The following is a 15,982-nucleotide window of genomic DNA, read 5'->3' as shown; positions in this document are numbered from 1 at the left end:
CCGCTTTAAGTATAATTACACTTGTAGTAAATTAATTAATAGGTATTACAATACAAAAAAATCTGTTTCTTGATGAAACTGATCGCTCTTATCATGATCATATTTTAGTAAAAACATATTTATAAATTATACATTGATGCTATCTCAAAAATAATTACTAGAAGCTAGTAAAAATTGCTGCATCATAAGAAAATACATAGCATTGTGTCACTCGTACAATCAGCGCCCAACGGACGTACATATTTAAATACTACCCTATGGTTCTTTAGAATTAACGAGAGTAGAAATTGCTATATAATACATGAATCACAGGTTTCACGTTTCAGTATTTTTGCATACGTAAGTCGAACAAAGTGAGTTTTTTAGAGATTTGAATAATACGGCTTTTATAAATTTTATCTGTTTGAACATACGCGACAAAGTTCCTTTTTTGAATATTACTTATGGGTCTTAAAAATTATATTTTGTAAATTGGTTCAAACAAAAAATACGGACCGTGTAAATAATTAATTCTGTGATCGAATTTCTTTTACCGAAGAAATGAAATAATAAATGATTTAGTGGAAAAGTAATTAGTGTATTGTTAAAAGTGTTCACTAATATAAATCTCTATCGAAATTAGATAATTAAATACAATGTTGACGTTACCGTGGTTAATGTCGGAAATTCTGAGTATTGCGTTTCTTATAATCGCTGGATTATACATATACTACAAATTATTTGTCTTTAATTTCTGGCGCAAAAAAGATATCTTTTCTATGAAAGCTACTTTTCCTACTGGAAATATGATGCCATTGGTAATCGGTACAACATCATTAGGCAAGTATTTAATGAATTTAAGCAAATTAAGTAATTTACACAACATTGACGCGTTCATCTCCTATTAAGAAAAAGGAGTAGTTGAAAATTATATACGAATAATTTAATAGTTCAGTTTGTGATTAAGAATTGTCGGAGTCTAACCCTCGAACATTATTTTATTAACTTTTTATACCGAATCACCCGTTAATATTGCTTACGTAGTAATTGTTATTTTTTAGCAAATTTCTTCAAAGATGCTTATTTGCAGTACAAAAATCACCGCCTTGTTGGTTTATACATGCTCTATAAACCGTTTTTGATGGTGAACGATCTTGATTTAATTCGAGATGTATTAGCAAAAGAGTTTTCGAGTTTTCACGATCGCGGAATATATTGTAACGAAGAAATAGACCCACTTTCTGGCCACCTGTTTCAATTACCGGGAAAGAAGTGGAGAAATTTGAGAGTTAAATTAACGCCAACTTTCACGTCAGGAAAAATTAAACAAATTTTTCCGGTTTTGAAAGAAACGGGAGACACGTTGGAGAAATTTCTAGAGGATACAGCGCGATCAAAGGGAACGATCGACGTGAAGGACGTTTTTGCGAGGTAAACGATCGAGCAAGAAAAAATATTCTTGGACGTTTTCCTCCGTTTTTATTATTTTAAATATACGTACATCAATTTTTATTATAATTTAAATGAATACGAACAAATATATGAATTAATCCGGTATTAATTCGACGCGTAATATTCGCGCAATGGTAAATCGGTTATTTCTTTTAACATGGTTTTATAAGAAAAATGTTTAAAATATTTATTATAGGTATTCAGTAGATATCATCATGTCAGTGGCATTTGGAATAACTTGCAATAGTTTTGACAATCCGGACAATGAATTTCGATATTGGGGTAAACGAATATTTGATCCGAAACCTCTTTGGAATGCTCTTATTTTGTGGGCTCCACAAGTCTTTGAGATATTTTCTATACCATATACTGAACGAGGCGTTACCAAGTTTTTTACAAAAATGTTTAAGGATACGGTAGAATACAGAGACGCCAACAACATTGTCAGAAAAGATTTTTTGAATTTATTGATTCAATTGATGAAAAACGGATATTTAGATGCGGATGAAAATGCAAACGGCACAAACGTTACACGTAATGATCAGTTTATCATACAGTCATTGAAGTAATAAGTAAATCACAAAACTTGAGATTGCATATGCAACTAATGTCAATAATACTAATTTTAATTATTATCATTCTTATTTAATTGCTTTAGAAGCAACGCAGAATAAATTAACGATGATAGAAGCTTCAGCACAGGCTTACGTTTTTTACTTGGCTGGATTTGAAACATCTTCGACAACTGTCACTTTCTGCCTCTATGAATTAGCAATGCATCAAGATATCCAGGAAAAAGTGCGTGACGAGATTCTTACGACGATTGAAAAGCATGGCGATTTGACGTACAACGCCGTGAATGATATGACTTATCTCCATAAAGTTGTTTCTGGTTTGTACACACGAAGTGTACTATTGTTAGCGTAGTATCTAATTACAAATAATTCATCTCTCTTTGTACTCTTCCGTAGAAACTCTAAGGAAATATCCTCCAGTTCCTGTTCTAAATCGTATTTGTACAAAAGAAACAAAGCTGGATGGCACCAATGTTAGTATACCGGAAGGAACAGCTGTGGCAATACCTGTTTATGGGCTTCATTGGGATCCTAATATATACCCAGACCCGGAAAAGTTTGATCCAGAACGATTCTCTGAGGAAAATATCAAGGCTAGACATCCCTACTCTTACCTACCATTTGGGGAGGGGCCAAGGATATGCATTGGTACGGTTTTTAAACTTCTAAGCGAGAAATAAAAGTACAACTTTCTGTCGTTCCCTTACAGGATTAAGATTCGGACTGATACAAGTTAAAGTTGGTATAATAAGCGCCCTGCAAAAGCACAAAGTAAAACTTGCACCGAATTCGTCGAGCGATTTGGAGTTTGAGACTGGAACTGTTGTACTAATGGCGAAGGGAGGTATACATTTAACCGTCGAACCAGTGTAATGATTCGCTTAAATTGTACTTCCAGCTCCTTATTTACTAAAGCAGTCGAGCATTAGGTGTTAATTTTACTAGTGTAATTTTTTACATCCGTTACATCACGATTAAAAAGGAAAATCGATCGTAACTCTATATGCATTACAAATTGAAAGTACAGAAAAATAGGAGAGTGTTATAATTGCTCGCCACCTAATTCTCTATTACGCCGCGAGCAATTATGACACGGCTGACAATGAGTGGCAAGTGCAAAGTTACGCGGAAACCCAAAGCGATTTCCCCGTTGCGGCGCCATTTACCGAGTTCGGCTTATGTTCGCATAAGCCGCACCTTTGCGCCTGGCCACGACATTCCATGCTGCGCTTTCACCGACACACCCATTCTACGATCGATTATCGATTCTACGTTTTCGCACGCATCGATACTTTTCGTGGAAGTTTTAATCAGGATTATATCGATTCCCTGTTCGGTTATCGCGCTGGAACTTTCGTACGTGTTCCCGCCAGAGGAGCCACCCTATCACGTGGGAACACGCAATCGATTATCGATGCTCCGTATCGATTCGTTGTCACGATCCACGGTAGGGGCGACGAACTGGCGGTTCGCGCCTTCCCCTACTTTCCTCTTTCTCATAGGCGTAGAACTCTTCTACTCCGCAGAGTTGAGACCAAAGTTTTATAATTAATGCATTCGCATAATGGATAATAGAATTACCACGAGGAAAGGAAGTAATTGAAAACGGTGATCGATACAGCAACGATTACAAATAAATGTAAGTAATATTATTATCAAACTTGAAAAACGATACGATTCATGGGACGACGCCCCTTTAATTTCCAAAGTTAAAAATTTATTTTAAATTATTATTTATTTAAGACTAAAATACAGACATTATTTTCAGGTATACCGGAAAAAGAAGCTTCGATCTCCGGACGACGAAAATAATTTTCGTTCTAACGACACGTGTTTCGAGCGACAGACAAAAAGGAAGAATCGAAATACGTTTAAACTTTTTTTTATTTTACAGTCTGATATGTGTATGGAACATAGCAACATTCCGTTATTTTTGCGACAGGTAAAGAAGGGAAGAACTAGATTCCACTGAAGCGTGTCTAGTCTAAAGGTACCTAGTAACGGTAGCCTTTGACATCGTAACTATCGACGGGCAAAGAGTTCGGTAGACTGAGCAATTCCGAGCGCTGTAAAGCGTGTACGTTAGCTGCACGAAGACCACCAGCGTCGTGAAGAGCGCCGGATGAAAGAAGACCAGGGCCGGGGCCGGGTCCAAGAAGATGACCGGGTTCCAGGAGGGGTCCAGGTCCGCGAAGAGCATCAGGTTCGTAAACTGCGCCGGATGGGAGCAGAGCATCGTGACCTTGGAGCAGGCCTGGGCCAGGGCCAGCGACAGCGAGACCGGCAGGGTGTCTAAGGGGACTGTTTTCCGGGAGTTTGACGGTCGGTTGAACGTCCACCGGCGCGTGACTCAATAGTGCAGAAGCGCCGGCATTGTCGGCCACGTGTGCGGCCGCAGCTGCAGCGTTGTTCTGGGCAGCTGCAGCTGCGGTGGCAGCTTTCTGAGCCGCGGATTGAGTGCTCTCGTAATCGACGCGAGCGGCAGTGAGCTGCTCGTCGACCGATTCCGCTCTTGCTTTAGCCTGGCCGAGCATGGTGGTTTGCGCCGCCAATTCGGCCGCGGCTTCAGCCGCAGCTTGCGACGCACGGTCCACCGTCGTTTGGGCCGCGTTCAGAGCAGCTGTGATCACTTGCAATTGATGCATAGCTTGCTTGGCGGTGGTCCTCGCCGCGGACGCGGCGCGTTCCGCTTGTTGCAACTGCAGATTCTCACCGTCCACTGCTACGTGGGCGTCCCTCGATTGTTGCTCCAAACCTTGGACGACTATTTGCTTGCCGGCCAAAGCCGCAGCCGCGGTGGCGGCCGACTGTGCAGCGGCCTGAGCCAATGTGTTCTTTGCTACGTACGCGGCCTGTCCAGCCGCTGACTGTTGGTTGTTGAGTTGCGTATGGGCTTGATCCGCTGCACCTTTGGCGATGTTAGCTAAAGGCCCACCGACGCTGAAGCCTGGTCGAGGCGCGTGGCCACGACCATGACCAACCGGACCTGCGGCTAAGGCTGGAGCCGGGTCCAGGTAGGACAGAGAGTCAGCGAGTCCTAGCGCTGGTTCCTGACGAGCATATTCGTACTCGTAACTGTCCGCTTGTTGGTCGTACGTCTGCTTTTTGGTTTGGCCGGCGTGCACCAAACATACGTATCCTAATACTAGCACGAGCTTCCTCATCGTTTGTATGTTTTCGTTTCTGTGAAAAAACAATTTCAACGTATCTATTTCTATCACGGTTTAGGAAAACGTCGGATACAACTGTTAGAACGAATTATAAAATACAAACTTCCTATACTATTTTACAACGTTAGGTGCATTCTACTCTGTATAGAGGAGATACAGCGAAAGAAACGATAAATCGTAGTAGAATTTAGTGTCACAAGTCTAGAGTTTAGGAGTAAATATGTTTCTTTAATATTAGGCACATTACTACTGTTTCTACCCAAAAGTGTAGGAAGATTTATTCCGAATTGTAGGCGAAAGACTGCAGTAATAGTATTGCCTCAGAGTTGCGTTCGATCCGAAGAAGATATTAATGATATGAAATTTAGAATCCATGCAAATCTAAAGTAAGTAGTCGAGAGAAATAGGTCAGTAGATGGAAATCAGGCACAAGGTTTCTATCGCTTATGAGCAAAGTATGCAGGACAAGGTCAGAGCTTCGTGTGTGTTCTTCTGCATATCGTCATTGTTTATCTGATCGAAAGATCCTGAAGCGGATACTTTCTCTCGAAGCGTCATTTATCAGCCGATATTTATCATTAAGTACAAAAATACGTATCAATAGTAGACATTTGAAATTTTGCAAATATATAGATCCATGCTTCACAAAGGAGCACACAATTTTCTATGGAATTCACTCTCATGTTTGTGAAGTTATTAACCACTTCTTGCGACATGTTGAAAAAAACTTGTCTCCACGGTTATTACGATTAGAATTGCTCTTTTTTACCCTAAACATACTTCTTAGATTCGAGACAGATAAAATTCGTTCTATTTTTGTTGCGCAATCCAATTTAATTGAGCCAGCTATTCGAATAAAAAAATTTAATTAAGATATAAAATAATAAAAAGTAAAATCAATGTCTTTATTCAGTTCTTGAAAAAATAGCTCGTAATATTTGGCCAAGATATATTTATTTACACCATTAAATGTATATGAGAAATGAAAATGTTGGGTAGAAATTGCTTTATAAATATCATAGCTCGCGATTTGCGTAATCAAATAAATTAATAGCGACTAATTACAGAGCTTGTGCCTAACAGGGTTAATTTCGACAAAAACTTTGAAAATTATTGATTGCGTATCTTTTTACGAAATTCCGGTCTGACGTAAAGCATTTATGACGCACGTTGCAGGCATCTGTTGTAACTCTGTTGCAATTCTCGAAGGTTCAAAACCAAAAGTCCAGTTTCGTTGCGCTCTAGAAAGCAACATGCGCATGTAAATGCATAATTAAACCACTGGAGGCAGAACCAATTTGCATGAACGTGTGATTGTACGTAAACAGTAATATACACATGCTGCAGGGCAGCTTGTTTAGTACGAATGATTTATCTTTCCATTTTCCCCGATTTAGTTTTTCAAACTTGATCAGCTGGTTAGAAACGAGTGTTTTGAAAAGACTATCGTAAGAAAGAAAGCACTGACTTTGCAATTTAGAGTAATATTTTCAAATTAACGAGATTAATGACCTTAATTATCATGCATTACTCGTATCGATATTGATATTTATTAAAACACAATTTTGTTAGTAATTTCCCGTTTAGTTCGTAACACTGCAATAAAAAATCGTAAAGTTCACCGATTTCCAGCTTCTCAATTTTCACTCGCACTAAATGCTCTTCTGTTGTTTATTACTGTTAATAAACGTCAGTATAAAACTTAGGAGTGAAACGTGAAATATTTAGAAAGATAGTTTGTCGACTTGAATCAGTATACTATGGTTAAAAAAACATCAAATAAAAAACAGAGGCAATATTAAATATCTATTCTTGCGCAATATGTGAACGGTCGAACTACTGGTACTATGTTTTTAAGGGGCATAAATACCGAAATAAAAACTATGTTGTAAATGTACATGCAAGAAACGCATTCCTAGGAACGTAATTGTCGCACAGAAATGTTTTCGTAGAAACAGTTATGCAGGCTTATTCAAAATTGACATACTTGGAATTAAAGTGAGCTTGTTTGATTTATAATTACTAAAGATCGTTGAAAATTTATTGAAACTGTGAGAATATGTCAAAGATTTGACTTTCTTTTGTACTACGGTTGTCTATAATTCAATCTTGCAATGCCTTTTTTTTAAATTTAGCAACTATCGTAAATTCTAAATCATTATTGTGTTTTCTATTTAAACAGTAATAACGTAATATCGTAACAAATTAGAAACATTTAAAAATTATAAAGCTTCGATATCTAGTAATGTACGTTATTAAAACACATACTTCAAATAATGTTTCTATGCAATGCACGGTCGACGCGGAGCAATGTTTCGCAGAAAATTGAAGGGTGTACTATATTATTCTGAAAGTTGTTCTCACGTTCGCTACAGAAACTGCACTACACTGTGGGTAAGTGAAAGTATATTGTATATTTAACAGGAATTTTTGTGCTTGATCCCTCGAGCAAGATACCAATCTCAATACCGGCACTTTGAACAGAAATTCTACTACGATCATTAATCGTTTATCGTTACACAGTGTTAATAAAAAAGAATTACATGGTAGGTACATTTAATCAATGCACAATAAACATGAATTAACGAGCACTCCAAAAGATTCAAGTGTTATAGAAAATATCTACATATAAATTATGAAACCTAAAACTATACATGTTTAATATTATATAAAAAAAAATATATATTACACGCGCTTCTTAAAAAATTTCTATTACCGTGTTATCACCAAGTACTAGTGAGATTTAAAATTCTATGTCAAAAACAAAAAAAAAAATTAAAAGTTGTATTTTTAGCGATTCTCCGATCGTAAATGCTGGTCACACGACTTTTAATCAATATACAACATAAAACTAATGTATTGTTATGGCCACATTTTGCATAATTCGATAAATCGAAATGAAAATCACTTTTGCAAACGATCAATTACGAGAATAAACAACTGTTTTGAACGTTCGATGGCATACGATAGATTTCAGAATTGATTATTAGACGTGGCAACAGCACTTTGTTAAAAAGTTTTCTAGACTACAAACCACATATTGTAATTTATGAAATTGACGAAATTAACGTGTATCTTGTTTAGCAAGTAAATCGTTTTCTATTTTGATCCCTAAAAATTCGTGAATGGAATACAATTTAGTGAAAGAATTGTTAATACTCACGAATAGCAGAACTGTTGAAACGTATAAAGGATCGGTGTTGTCTTTGCTCAAGGATACAACTAAGAACTGATACCACTTACTTGACCATTGGAGTTCTTATAGCTCTAGTCTAAGCTGATGGTGGTTGCGGAAGGGGTTGAGGACATTGCAAATAACGGTCGGACCGCTATCCTTTTTCTAATAGTATAAGATATTAGTTTAAAGACCGTTTTATTTATATTTTTGTAAACCCAGTTTATCAGATTTCAGATACTTTTATTTATTACGTAGCAGCTTTAAAAAAATTTAAGAAATAAAAATTAAAAATGTGTAAACTATCATTGCTATGATATTAGAATATTACATTATTATAATAACGTGCGATTAATTTATTAATCAGTGTGGTAGTAAATTTAAGAACAAATATTTAAACCACATCAATTAATTTCTATAGTCACAAGCATCTCGATACGCAAAGCTCGATACAGCCGTGCTTCATCCGTTTTTCGTGTCAACGTGCATTCTAACACCATACTGATTAAAAATAATTTTCATATTTTCGCCGTATGATGGTTCATACGAGCTACAATCCGGCGTTTACTTAAATCTACCGCTTGCAGCATGCACCTCTTCTACATTCTTTATATGGGTGCGTAGACTGAAAAACTAATTAATTTTCCCTTTCTAACCAAGCAAATGCAACTTTTTAGTAATACTGACGTTCGAATATCTCGATTGCGGAAGGTTTCATAAGATTCCAATTAATGTGGTAAGTCTAACGTTGCGTCTAATTATTCATTTCTGTCATTGTTATTTTCGCATATAATCTTTTCGTAAGGACAACTTTTTAATAACCTACAACCATCCGAATTGAATTCTCATTCGTCATCTATGTATTTCGTTGTACTATACGTTTATTAAAAAATTCTATTATAATATTTGTCCGCCAGTTTCTCGATCATATTTTTATATTCTCGTAGAATCAAAGGGAGGTGCGTTACATCGACAATGGTCGTAATTGTCGAAATGGAACACCAAATAATGATAAGAAAACTCCAGAAAGAAGTAGCGTAATCGCCCAGAAAGCTGCACAAGAAGCTAAAGCCGCTTCTGATGCTCAGAATATTGCTGGTCAGCAAGCCGCGCGTCAAGTACTTATTTCTATTTCATATGTGTTCATATTCTTCACTTAAAAACGTCGATGGGATTATTAACAATTTAAACAAAATTCTAAAACATTCTCTCCTCCCTACCTCATCTTTTGAGCTTTTTTAGATCCACCGCTGTTAAAAAATATCAATCGAGTTTTCTTAAAAGAAATTCTATTAATGTACTCCGTCGTACAGGTAAAGACACAGCTCGCTGAAAAAGCTATACAGGCTGCAAAAGCTGCCGAAGAAGCTCTCGCGGCGAAGAAGATGATTGTACAGCAATTACAGGAAGAAGTAAAGGAGGCTCAATCGGTAGTTCAAGAAGAATCCTCGTCTTTGGAACGGGAGCAAAGCAACGTAAACGCCGCCATGCAAGCAGCGCGCCAATCGCAAGATCAGGTGATATAATTCGGCTGAATAATTTGGAATATAATAAAACGTTCCATTGCATGAACTTTTTTTTAACGCGTGGAAAATCCTTATAGGATACCCCCACTCCCCGTGAGGAGGAAGGTTGTGTCGGACTAAAAACCACAGATGTGACGCAGTGTTGGAAAGTACAATGCCTAACAAAAGGATTCGAACGCTTAGATTTACGATTTTCAGCGCACGATATAAAGAGAAATACCTTTACCTACCAGTGACACCTTTTTCACAATTATCTATCATTTTATTAACACGCTGATTGCCAGATCAAAACTTTGATTTTAGAATTGTGAACTACATAACTTAATATTTGTTTCAGTGCTTATTTCCGTAACCTTGTTAACACTCATAAATCCTATCCAAATTTATTTCCCTAGTTATAATAACTAGGAAAATCCCTAACTTATAATTTGTTTCAGTACTTATTTTCATAATCTTGTTAACACTCACAAATCCTATCCAAATTTATTTCCCTAGACACTTCAACTTGAGATTAATTTTTCTGGTTCCATGGTGGCAGATCTTGTCACTCATATATTAATGAAAACTATATAACCTAAAACTTGTTCCATAACTACATAACCTAGAATTCATTTTCCTCGAAATTTCAACTTGCGAATGAACTGTTTCAGTTTGAAATAAAGTCGTGTACGGTGTCGATCCGATCGCTAGCTAAAAATCATAGATCCTGGCGTTGGAATACTTTCGTTAGCCACTGCGTGTACTGAATAGTGCTTTATGCAGAATTAACTCTCGCTAAGGAACCTCCGTCTCTCTCATGAATCATTATATTATTGTTGTGCGTAACGCATGACGTCATAGACGACGGTGCAATAATTTCTCACAGCATTTGTCGGTCGCTTTACTTTTCTATTCCCTTGGTTTTAATGCAGTTAAAGACACTAACGCACGCGATACAAACGGCTAAAGCGAACGCGGCGAATGCTCAAGCTGCCGCGAATGGAGCTCAAAAATCTATGCGGGAGAAAGAGGAATTGTTAGACGCGGCAAAGAGGCGGGTCGAGGAATTGTCGAATCAGTTAAAACTGGCCAGACAAGAACTGTCGAACACGAATCGAGCAGCCGCCAAAGCGAATGCTGCCGCGTCTGAAGCGAAAGCCAATGCTAGCAGGAACAAAAGACGATTGGAAAACTTTAGGAGGATGAGAGTCATGAAACGGTAATGGACTAGTTCCCCTACTAAATTTTCTCAAATTAGAAATTCATAGGTTACATTGGATTAGCTACGATGTTCGGTTTAACACGTTCTGTGTTGCATACGATTCACGGTTCAATTTTCCGTTCGAGAAATTTTCATTGTGGAACGAAAAGTTTGTTAAAATGTTGTTGAAAAGTCGTGTATCGACATCTGAATAACACGTATTTATCGTAGCGGTGGGCGTGTACCACCCACGCGGCGTGACGATCATTTCTTCCGATTTTGTTTTTTCTCAAACTTCGCACAGGTATCGTGCCGCTGTAAATGCATGATTTATATACAGGGTGTGGCGGGAATAATAGACGATTCTTCATGCAAAGCCGAATCGAAAATTTGGAATAAAATTTGTTCATACGGGGTTCCGTGTTTTGGGAAAATTTTTTTTTCAAATACATCACTTGTATGTACATTTAACTATGGATCAATTTATCAAATGACATTTTAGATAATTGTGGTATACGATTTTCATTGACAACAATTTTAATTGACCAGCGTGTTAACTGATAACAGTGACATTGACCGACAACAGCATAATCAAATATTCATTAATTTTTTTATTTTATTTTAAATTTATAATAATAATAGACGTATAAGTATATAAATATATTTTGTTTAATTACACTTTCTCCGTAGATTAATATTTCTATCTACTACAGGAAGGGAAAATAGAAAAATCAATGAATCTTTTATTACTCCGAGTTACGTAGTCGTCTGACGTTGTCGGTCAATGTCACTTTCGATTAATACTCTCGTCAAAATTGTTGTAAATGAAAAATGTTTTTGGTTAAAGTTTTTGTCGATCAAATCTGTGTCTGAGATTTCAATGGGTCCTATCAAAAATATTGAGGAGTTTCAAACGAAGGTCTGCCAAAACTATTTGGTTTGGAAAACATAAAATATTTAATTTTGAATTAATTCGAACATTATTAAAAAAATATTATGCACGGATAAGCGTAATAGAGTAAATGTTCAATTATGGATTTTGGATTATTATAAATATTGTAAGGCATACGTAAGAAACAAGACTATTAAGCGTGAAAGCGTGGGCGTGTACGACCCACGCAGCTTGAATGGAAAGTAACCAAAAATCAGTTCGACGCGGAACGTGTTAAACGGATATAATGTTGCATACGCATGATAGAAAGATGTACAAGTTCCCTTATTTCATTAACGGTTTGATCGTTTGGGTAATTTATATTTTCTATTTTATATACAGGTGTGTTCATGACTAGAAATGGAAACGACCGAAACCAACGATTCTAGAAGGATTTAAGGAACTAGATATATTTAATTACGTCGATTAATTAGGCATAAATAAATGTGTACTGAAACCTTGTAACTGGGAACTAAATAAAATACATACTCTAAATAATTGTTGAGATTTGCAGGTCGAGTTTAGAATTCCAGATTTGCTGTCGTAAGATTTCTAGTAAGAATCTAGTAACAAACTAGTCCACTTATTGGCTTAAAACCTATTTGAGCGATTCTAAAAATTGTCTGATTAGTAATAAAATAGTGAAGATTAGATAATGCGTGTAATTGAGAAATAAAGAATGTTTCTAAACTTTTAGTACAGGTAGCTTCGGATAATGGGTGTAATATATTGTATAATTTTCAGAAGCTTTTCTTAAACTGCTTTTTACTTTCAATCGTTTCGTTGAGCGTTATTACGTCAATGATCTTTTATCAATAGTACGTTTTAGTCACGTTCACTGACATTTACATTGAAATCGTGACTTACTAACACAAACGCGACGTCACGCTTCGGTAAACAAGAGCCTTTCTAGAACACCGTGCAATGACGCATTTACACGGTGACTATACGAAACTAATGCTACCTCAAACTGGTTACATTTCGACGAAACGAATTCAACATTTTCAATATTATATGCACTATAACACGAGAGTATTCGGACACTAAGAAACATGAATATTTTTCAAAGCAAGCAAACAAGAAACTTGTTCTGTTACATAATAATAAAAGATTTTATATCATTTTCATGTTTAACTATTTAAACCATGAGACCCTACAGCATTCATCGTGTTCACCATATTTATTTCTTACGGATCATGATTTCAAGTACTTAGATCAGTGTTTCTTAACTTATAGTCAATGGACCAAGAGTAGATCACGTTTAGTATTTACTGATCCGCGAAATAATACTCGAAAGGACTTAATTATTGGAATCTTTGTCACAAATTAAAATTCGTCTAAACGCGACAAGAAAAAATTATTTACAGGGGTCCTTTGGTAGGCAAGAGGTTATGAACCGTCGATTCATACATCTGAACAGGATATTGACATTAGATATCAACGAAGGGCATGAGTATTCGTCTAAAATGGCAGGAACAAATGCTGCCTAAAATACCTCTTAGCATTTCTGTGTAACCACAGACGAGGTATAGGATAGACTATGCATTGTATTGTATTGCATTTATATAACTACAATAGGAACTTGCAAGATCGAATTCGGCAGATTTTCAATTCAAGTGTTAATTATTATACGAATAAAATTCTTAATCTTGTATTTTCACTCACCGATTTAACTTGTTCATAAAAGCTTCACCCACATCGGCAAGATGCCCAAGTTTGTCAAGAATAGTTTTCATTCCTGCCGTTAGAAGATACCGCCAAGTTCTGTTTTCCAACACTATAACACGTATTCATACTTTCACATCGCATTAACTTGATATTATACACGTCGGTCCACTTTAATAAACTAAATTCAAAGCTCATTTTTATAATAAAAAAGAATGCACTGCTGTACGAAGGACTGCATCGCCACCTACGGCAGAACGTTCAAGTTTGCTAAAAAACAATCCATTCTCTTCGAGGCTAGATGGCGCCTCCAACATGTGGGATTAAATAACGTTTTCAGTTATTATTATTAATAAAAAGATATATTACTTATGAATACAAATTATTTATAAACGCGTATCATCCAATTTTGGCTCGTTTTCTTTGATTAAATAATTGTTTGGCAGAACTAAACGAGGAGATCGAGGGATCTCTGATCCCTTTTATATCCTTAGTTTAGCAATCTTGATTATAAGAATGTGAAAGGGAGATCGATGGATCTTAGATTCCATCTATCTTCTTTCGGGTCTCCAGTCGCAGCAACCTCCTCGCGGTGAGACCTGGTAATCGGTGTTACCCACGATGAAAAGTTCTTCGTGGGTAACACCGAGCTAATGGCTGCGAATTTAAAATAGTTTCTTTTCTATTTGGATAAAACGTTAAGTATTGGATAAATATATTGGATATATAAATATCCAGATGGATATATAAGATATAAATATATTGGATAAAATTGTTAATAATAGGAACTCTGTACACAGTGTAAGGAAAGAAAGACCTTACTACATTTGCTAAAAATGATTTAAAATAGTTAATGCAAGAAAATCAGACCAACTTTTAAATCCATAGCATTTGGGGCACAAGATTCTGTATAGTTTTGAAATGATTCACTCTGACGATAGCTACTATGATCGACACTTTGGAATGTTCCCTTCTAAAAATAATCTATTAATTTCGTTAAAGTATTCAAGGCCTATACACTCTTAGATCTTACAAAACTTTAGGCACCATAATTTTCTCTTATATCTTAAGAAACAATTCTAAATTCGCAGCCATTAGCTCGGTGTTACCCACGAAGAAGAACTTTTCTATCGTGGGTAACACCGATTACCAGGTCTCACCACGTGGAGGTTGCTGCGAGTGGAGACCCAAAGGGAGATAGATGGAATCCAAGTTCCATCTATCTCCCTTTTATATTCTTAGTTTAGTTGTGCCAAGTAATTATTTTGTTTAGAAAGAGGGATGAAGCTAAATTGTGAGAGACGCGACGCGACGCGATGCTCAACCGTACAGTGGATCTTTGGATCGAATCTACTGCCGTTGCTAACTGGATCTCTATAGGAAAACGGATGCTGCATTCCTGAATCGAGGTCTCCATTTCTCCAACGCAACCCGCCGGGAGCCCGAAGGACCCGACTTAGGCTGTCTGACAAAGAGAGAGTACCTGAGACAAGAACGACTTCCGCTGGAAGGTGTGCGTTTCCGCAGAATACGGAAACTCCACACCTTCCAGCGAAGAAACATTTTCCCTCAATCGAGCTACCAAGGGAAGGCGATTAGATCTTTGGGACCAACTGGACGGCCGATCACATGTTTCATTCAACGAAACAGCGGTGATCGAAGCAAGAAACGAGAGAACGAGTTGAGGGAAGCTACTTGTTAAATAATTACTTGGCAGGGCACGCAGATAAACTAGAGACTTAAAATTAACGTCGAAGTTTAAGCTAACGGAGGTGAAACTAAAATTCAGAAGACAGGAAAAAACGAGGCTCCTATCTTCTATCTTCTAAATTAGTGGTACCAAGCAATTATTTTGTTTAAAAAGGGGTGAAGCTAAATTATGGGAGACGCGACGCGACGCGATGCTGAACCGTACAGTGGATCTTTGGATCGAATCTACTGCCGTTGCTAACTCGATCTCTATAGGAAAACGGATGCTGCATTCCTGAATCGAGGTCTCCATTTCTCCAACGCAACCCGCCGGGAGCCCGAAGGACCCGACTTAGGTTGTCTGACAAAGAGAGAGTACCTGAGACAAGAACGACTTCCGCTGGAAGGTGTGCGTTTCCGCAGGATACGGAAACTCCACACCTTCCAGCGAAGAAACATTTTCCCTCAATCGAGCTACCAAGGGAAGGCGATTAGATCTTTGGGACCAACTGGACGGCCGATCACATGTTTCATTCAACGAAACAGCGGTGATCGAAGCGAGAAACGAGAGAACGAATTGAGAGAAGCTACTTGTTTAATAATTGCTTGGTAGGACGCGGAGGTAGGTACAATAGAGAAA

At 37.2% G+C, this 15,982-nt stretch overlaps 3 protein-coding genes across 4 annotated transcripts; 2 read left to right on the top strand and 1 right to left on the bottom strand.

Moving 5' to 3' along the window:
* The first annotated feature begins 428 nt into the window (after positions 1-428).
* On the top strand, positions 429-3,592 carry LOC143347758 (putative cytochrome P450 6a14). The gene is made up of 6 exons (XM_076777245.1): positions 429-819; positions 1,041-1,410; positions 1,628-1,965; positions 2,090-2,323; positions 2,403-2,654; positions 2,716-3,592. Exons 1-6 carry the CDS (start codon positions 636-638, stop codon positions 2,877-2,879), a joined length of 1,542 nt encoding a protein of 513 aa, XP_076633360.1. The 5' UTR covers positions 429-635; the 3' UTR covers positions 2,880-3,592.
* Positions 3,593-3,819: 227 nt separating this feature from the next.
* Positions 3,820-14,239, bottom strand: LOC143351446 (uncharacterized). 2 transcript variants are annotated; one of them, XM_076782935.1, is made up of 2 exons: positions 13,654-14,239; positions 3,820-5,189 (listed from the first exon to the last, which is right to left on the bottom strand). In XM_076782935.1, the coding sequence occupies exons 1-2, from the start codon at positions 13,722-13,724 to the stop codon at positions 4,001-4,003; spliced, it is 1,260 nt and encodes a 419-aa protein (XP_076639050.1). In that variant the 5' UTR covers positions 13,725-14,239; the 3' UTR covers positions 3,820-4,000. The 2 variants fall into 2 exon arrangements, with proteins under 2 accessions (XP_076639050.1, XP_076639051.1); XM_076782936.1 differs by lacking the exon at positions 13,654-14,239 and adding an exon at positions 8,420-9,923.
* On the top strand, positions 8,964-12,477 carry LOC143347157 (uncharacterized). The gene is made up of 6 exons (XM_076776098.1): positions 8,964-8,967; positions 9,029-9,087; positions 9,299-9,469; positions 9,665-9,868; positions 10,789-11,075; positions 12,331-12,477. Exons 1-6 carry the CDS (start codon positions 8,964-8,966, stop codon positions 12,344-12,346), a joined length of 741 nt encoding a protein of 246 aa, XP_076632213.1. The 3' UTR covers positions 12,347-12,477.
* Positions 14,240-15,982: the final 1,743 nt, after the last annotated feature.

This window comes from Colletes latitarsis, chromosome 2, assembly GCF_051014445.1.
Source record: "Colletes latitarsis isolate SP2378_abdomen chromosome 2, iyColLati1, whole genome shotgun sequence".
Lineage (NCBI taxonomy): Eukaryota > Metazoa > Arthropoda > Insecta > Hymenoptera > Colletidae > Colletes > Colletes latitarsis.
Note: the sequence above shows the minus strand (reverse complement) of the source record. Positions and strands in the feature narration are given on the sequence as shown.

Coding starts and splice junctions, on each gene's coding strand:
- LOC143347758 (XM_076777245.1), top strand. CDS start 636: ATGTTGACGTTACCGTGGTTAATGTCGGAAATTCTGAGTATTGCGTTT. Junction 2,324..2,402: donor TCTCCATAAAGTTGTTTCTG/GTTTGTACACAC, acceptor ACTCTTCCGTAG/AAACTCTAAGGAAATATCCT. Junction 2,655..2,715: donor GGGGCCAAGGATATGCATTG/GTACGGTTTTTA, acceptor GTTCCCTTACAG/GATTAAGATTCGGACTGATA.
- LOC143347157 (XM_076776098.1), top strand. Junction 9,088..9,298: donor ATAAGATTCCAATTAATGTG/GTAAGTCTAACG, acceptor ATATTCTCGTAG/AATCAAAGGGAGGTGCGTTA. Junction 9,470..9,664: donor GTCAGCAAGCCGCGCGTCAA/GTACTTATTTCT, acceptor TCCGTCGTACAG/GTAAAGACACAGCTCGCTGA.
- LOC143351446 (XM_076782935.1), bottom strand. CDS start 13,724: ATGAAAACTATTCTTGACAAACTTGGGCATCTTGCCGATGTGGGTGAA. Junction 5,190..13,653: donor TTTATGAACAAGTTAAATCG/GTGAGTGAAAAT, acceptor GTTTTTTCACAG/AAACGAAAACATACAAACGA.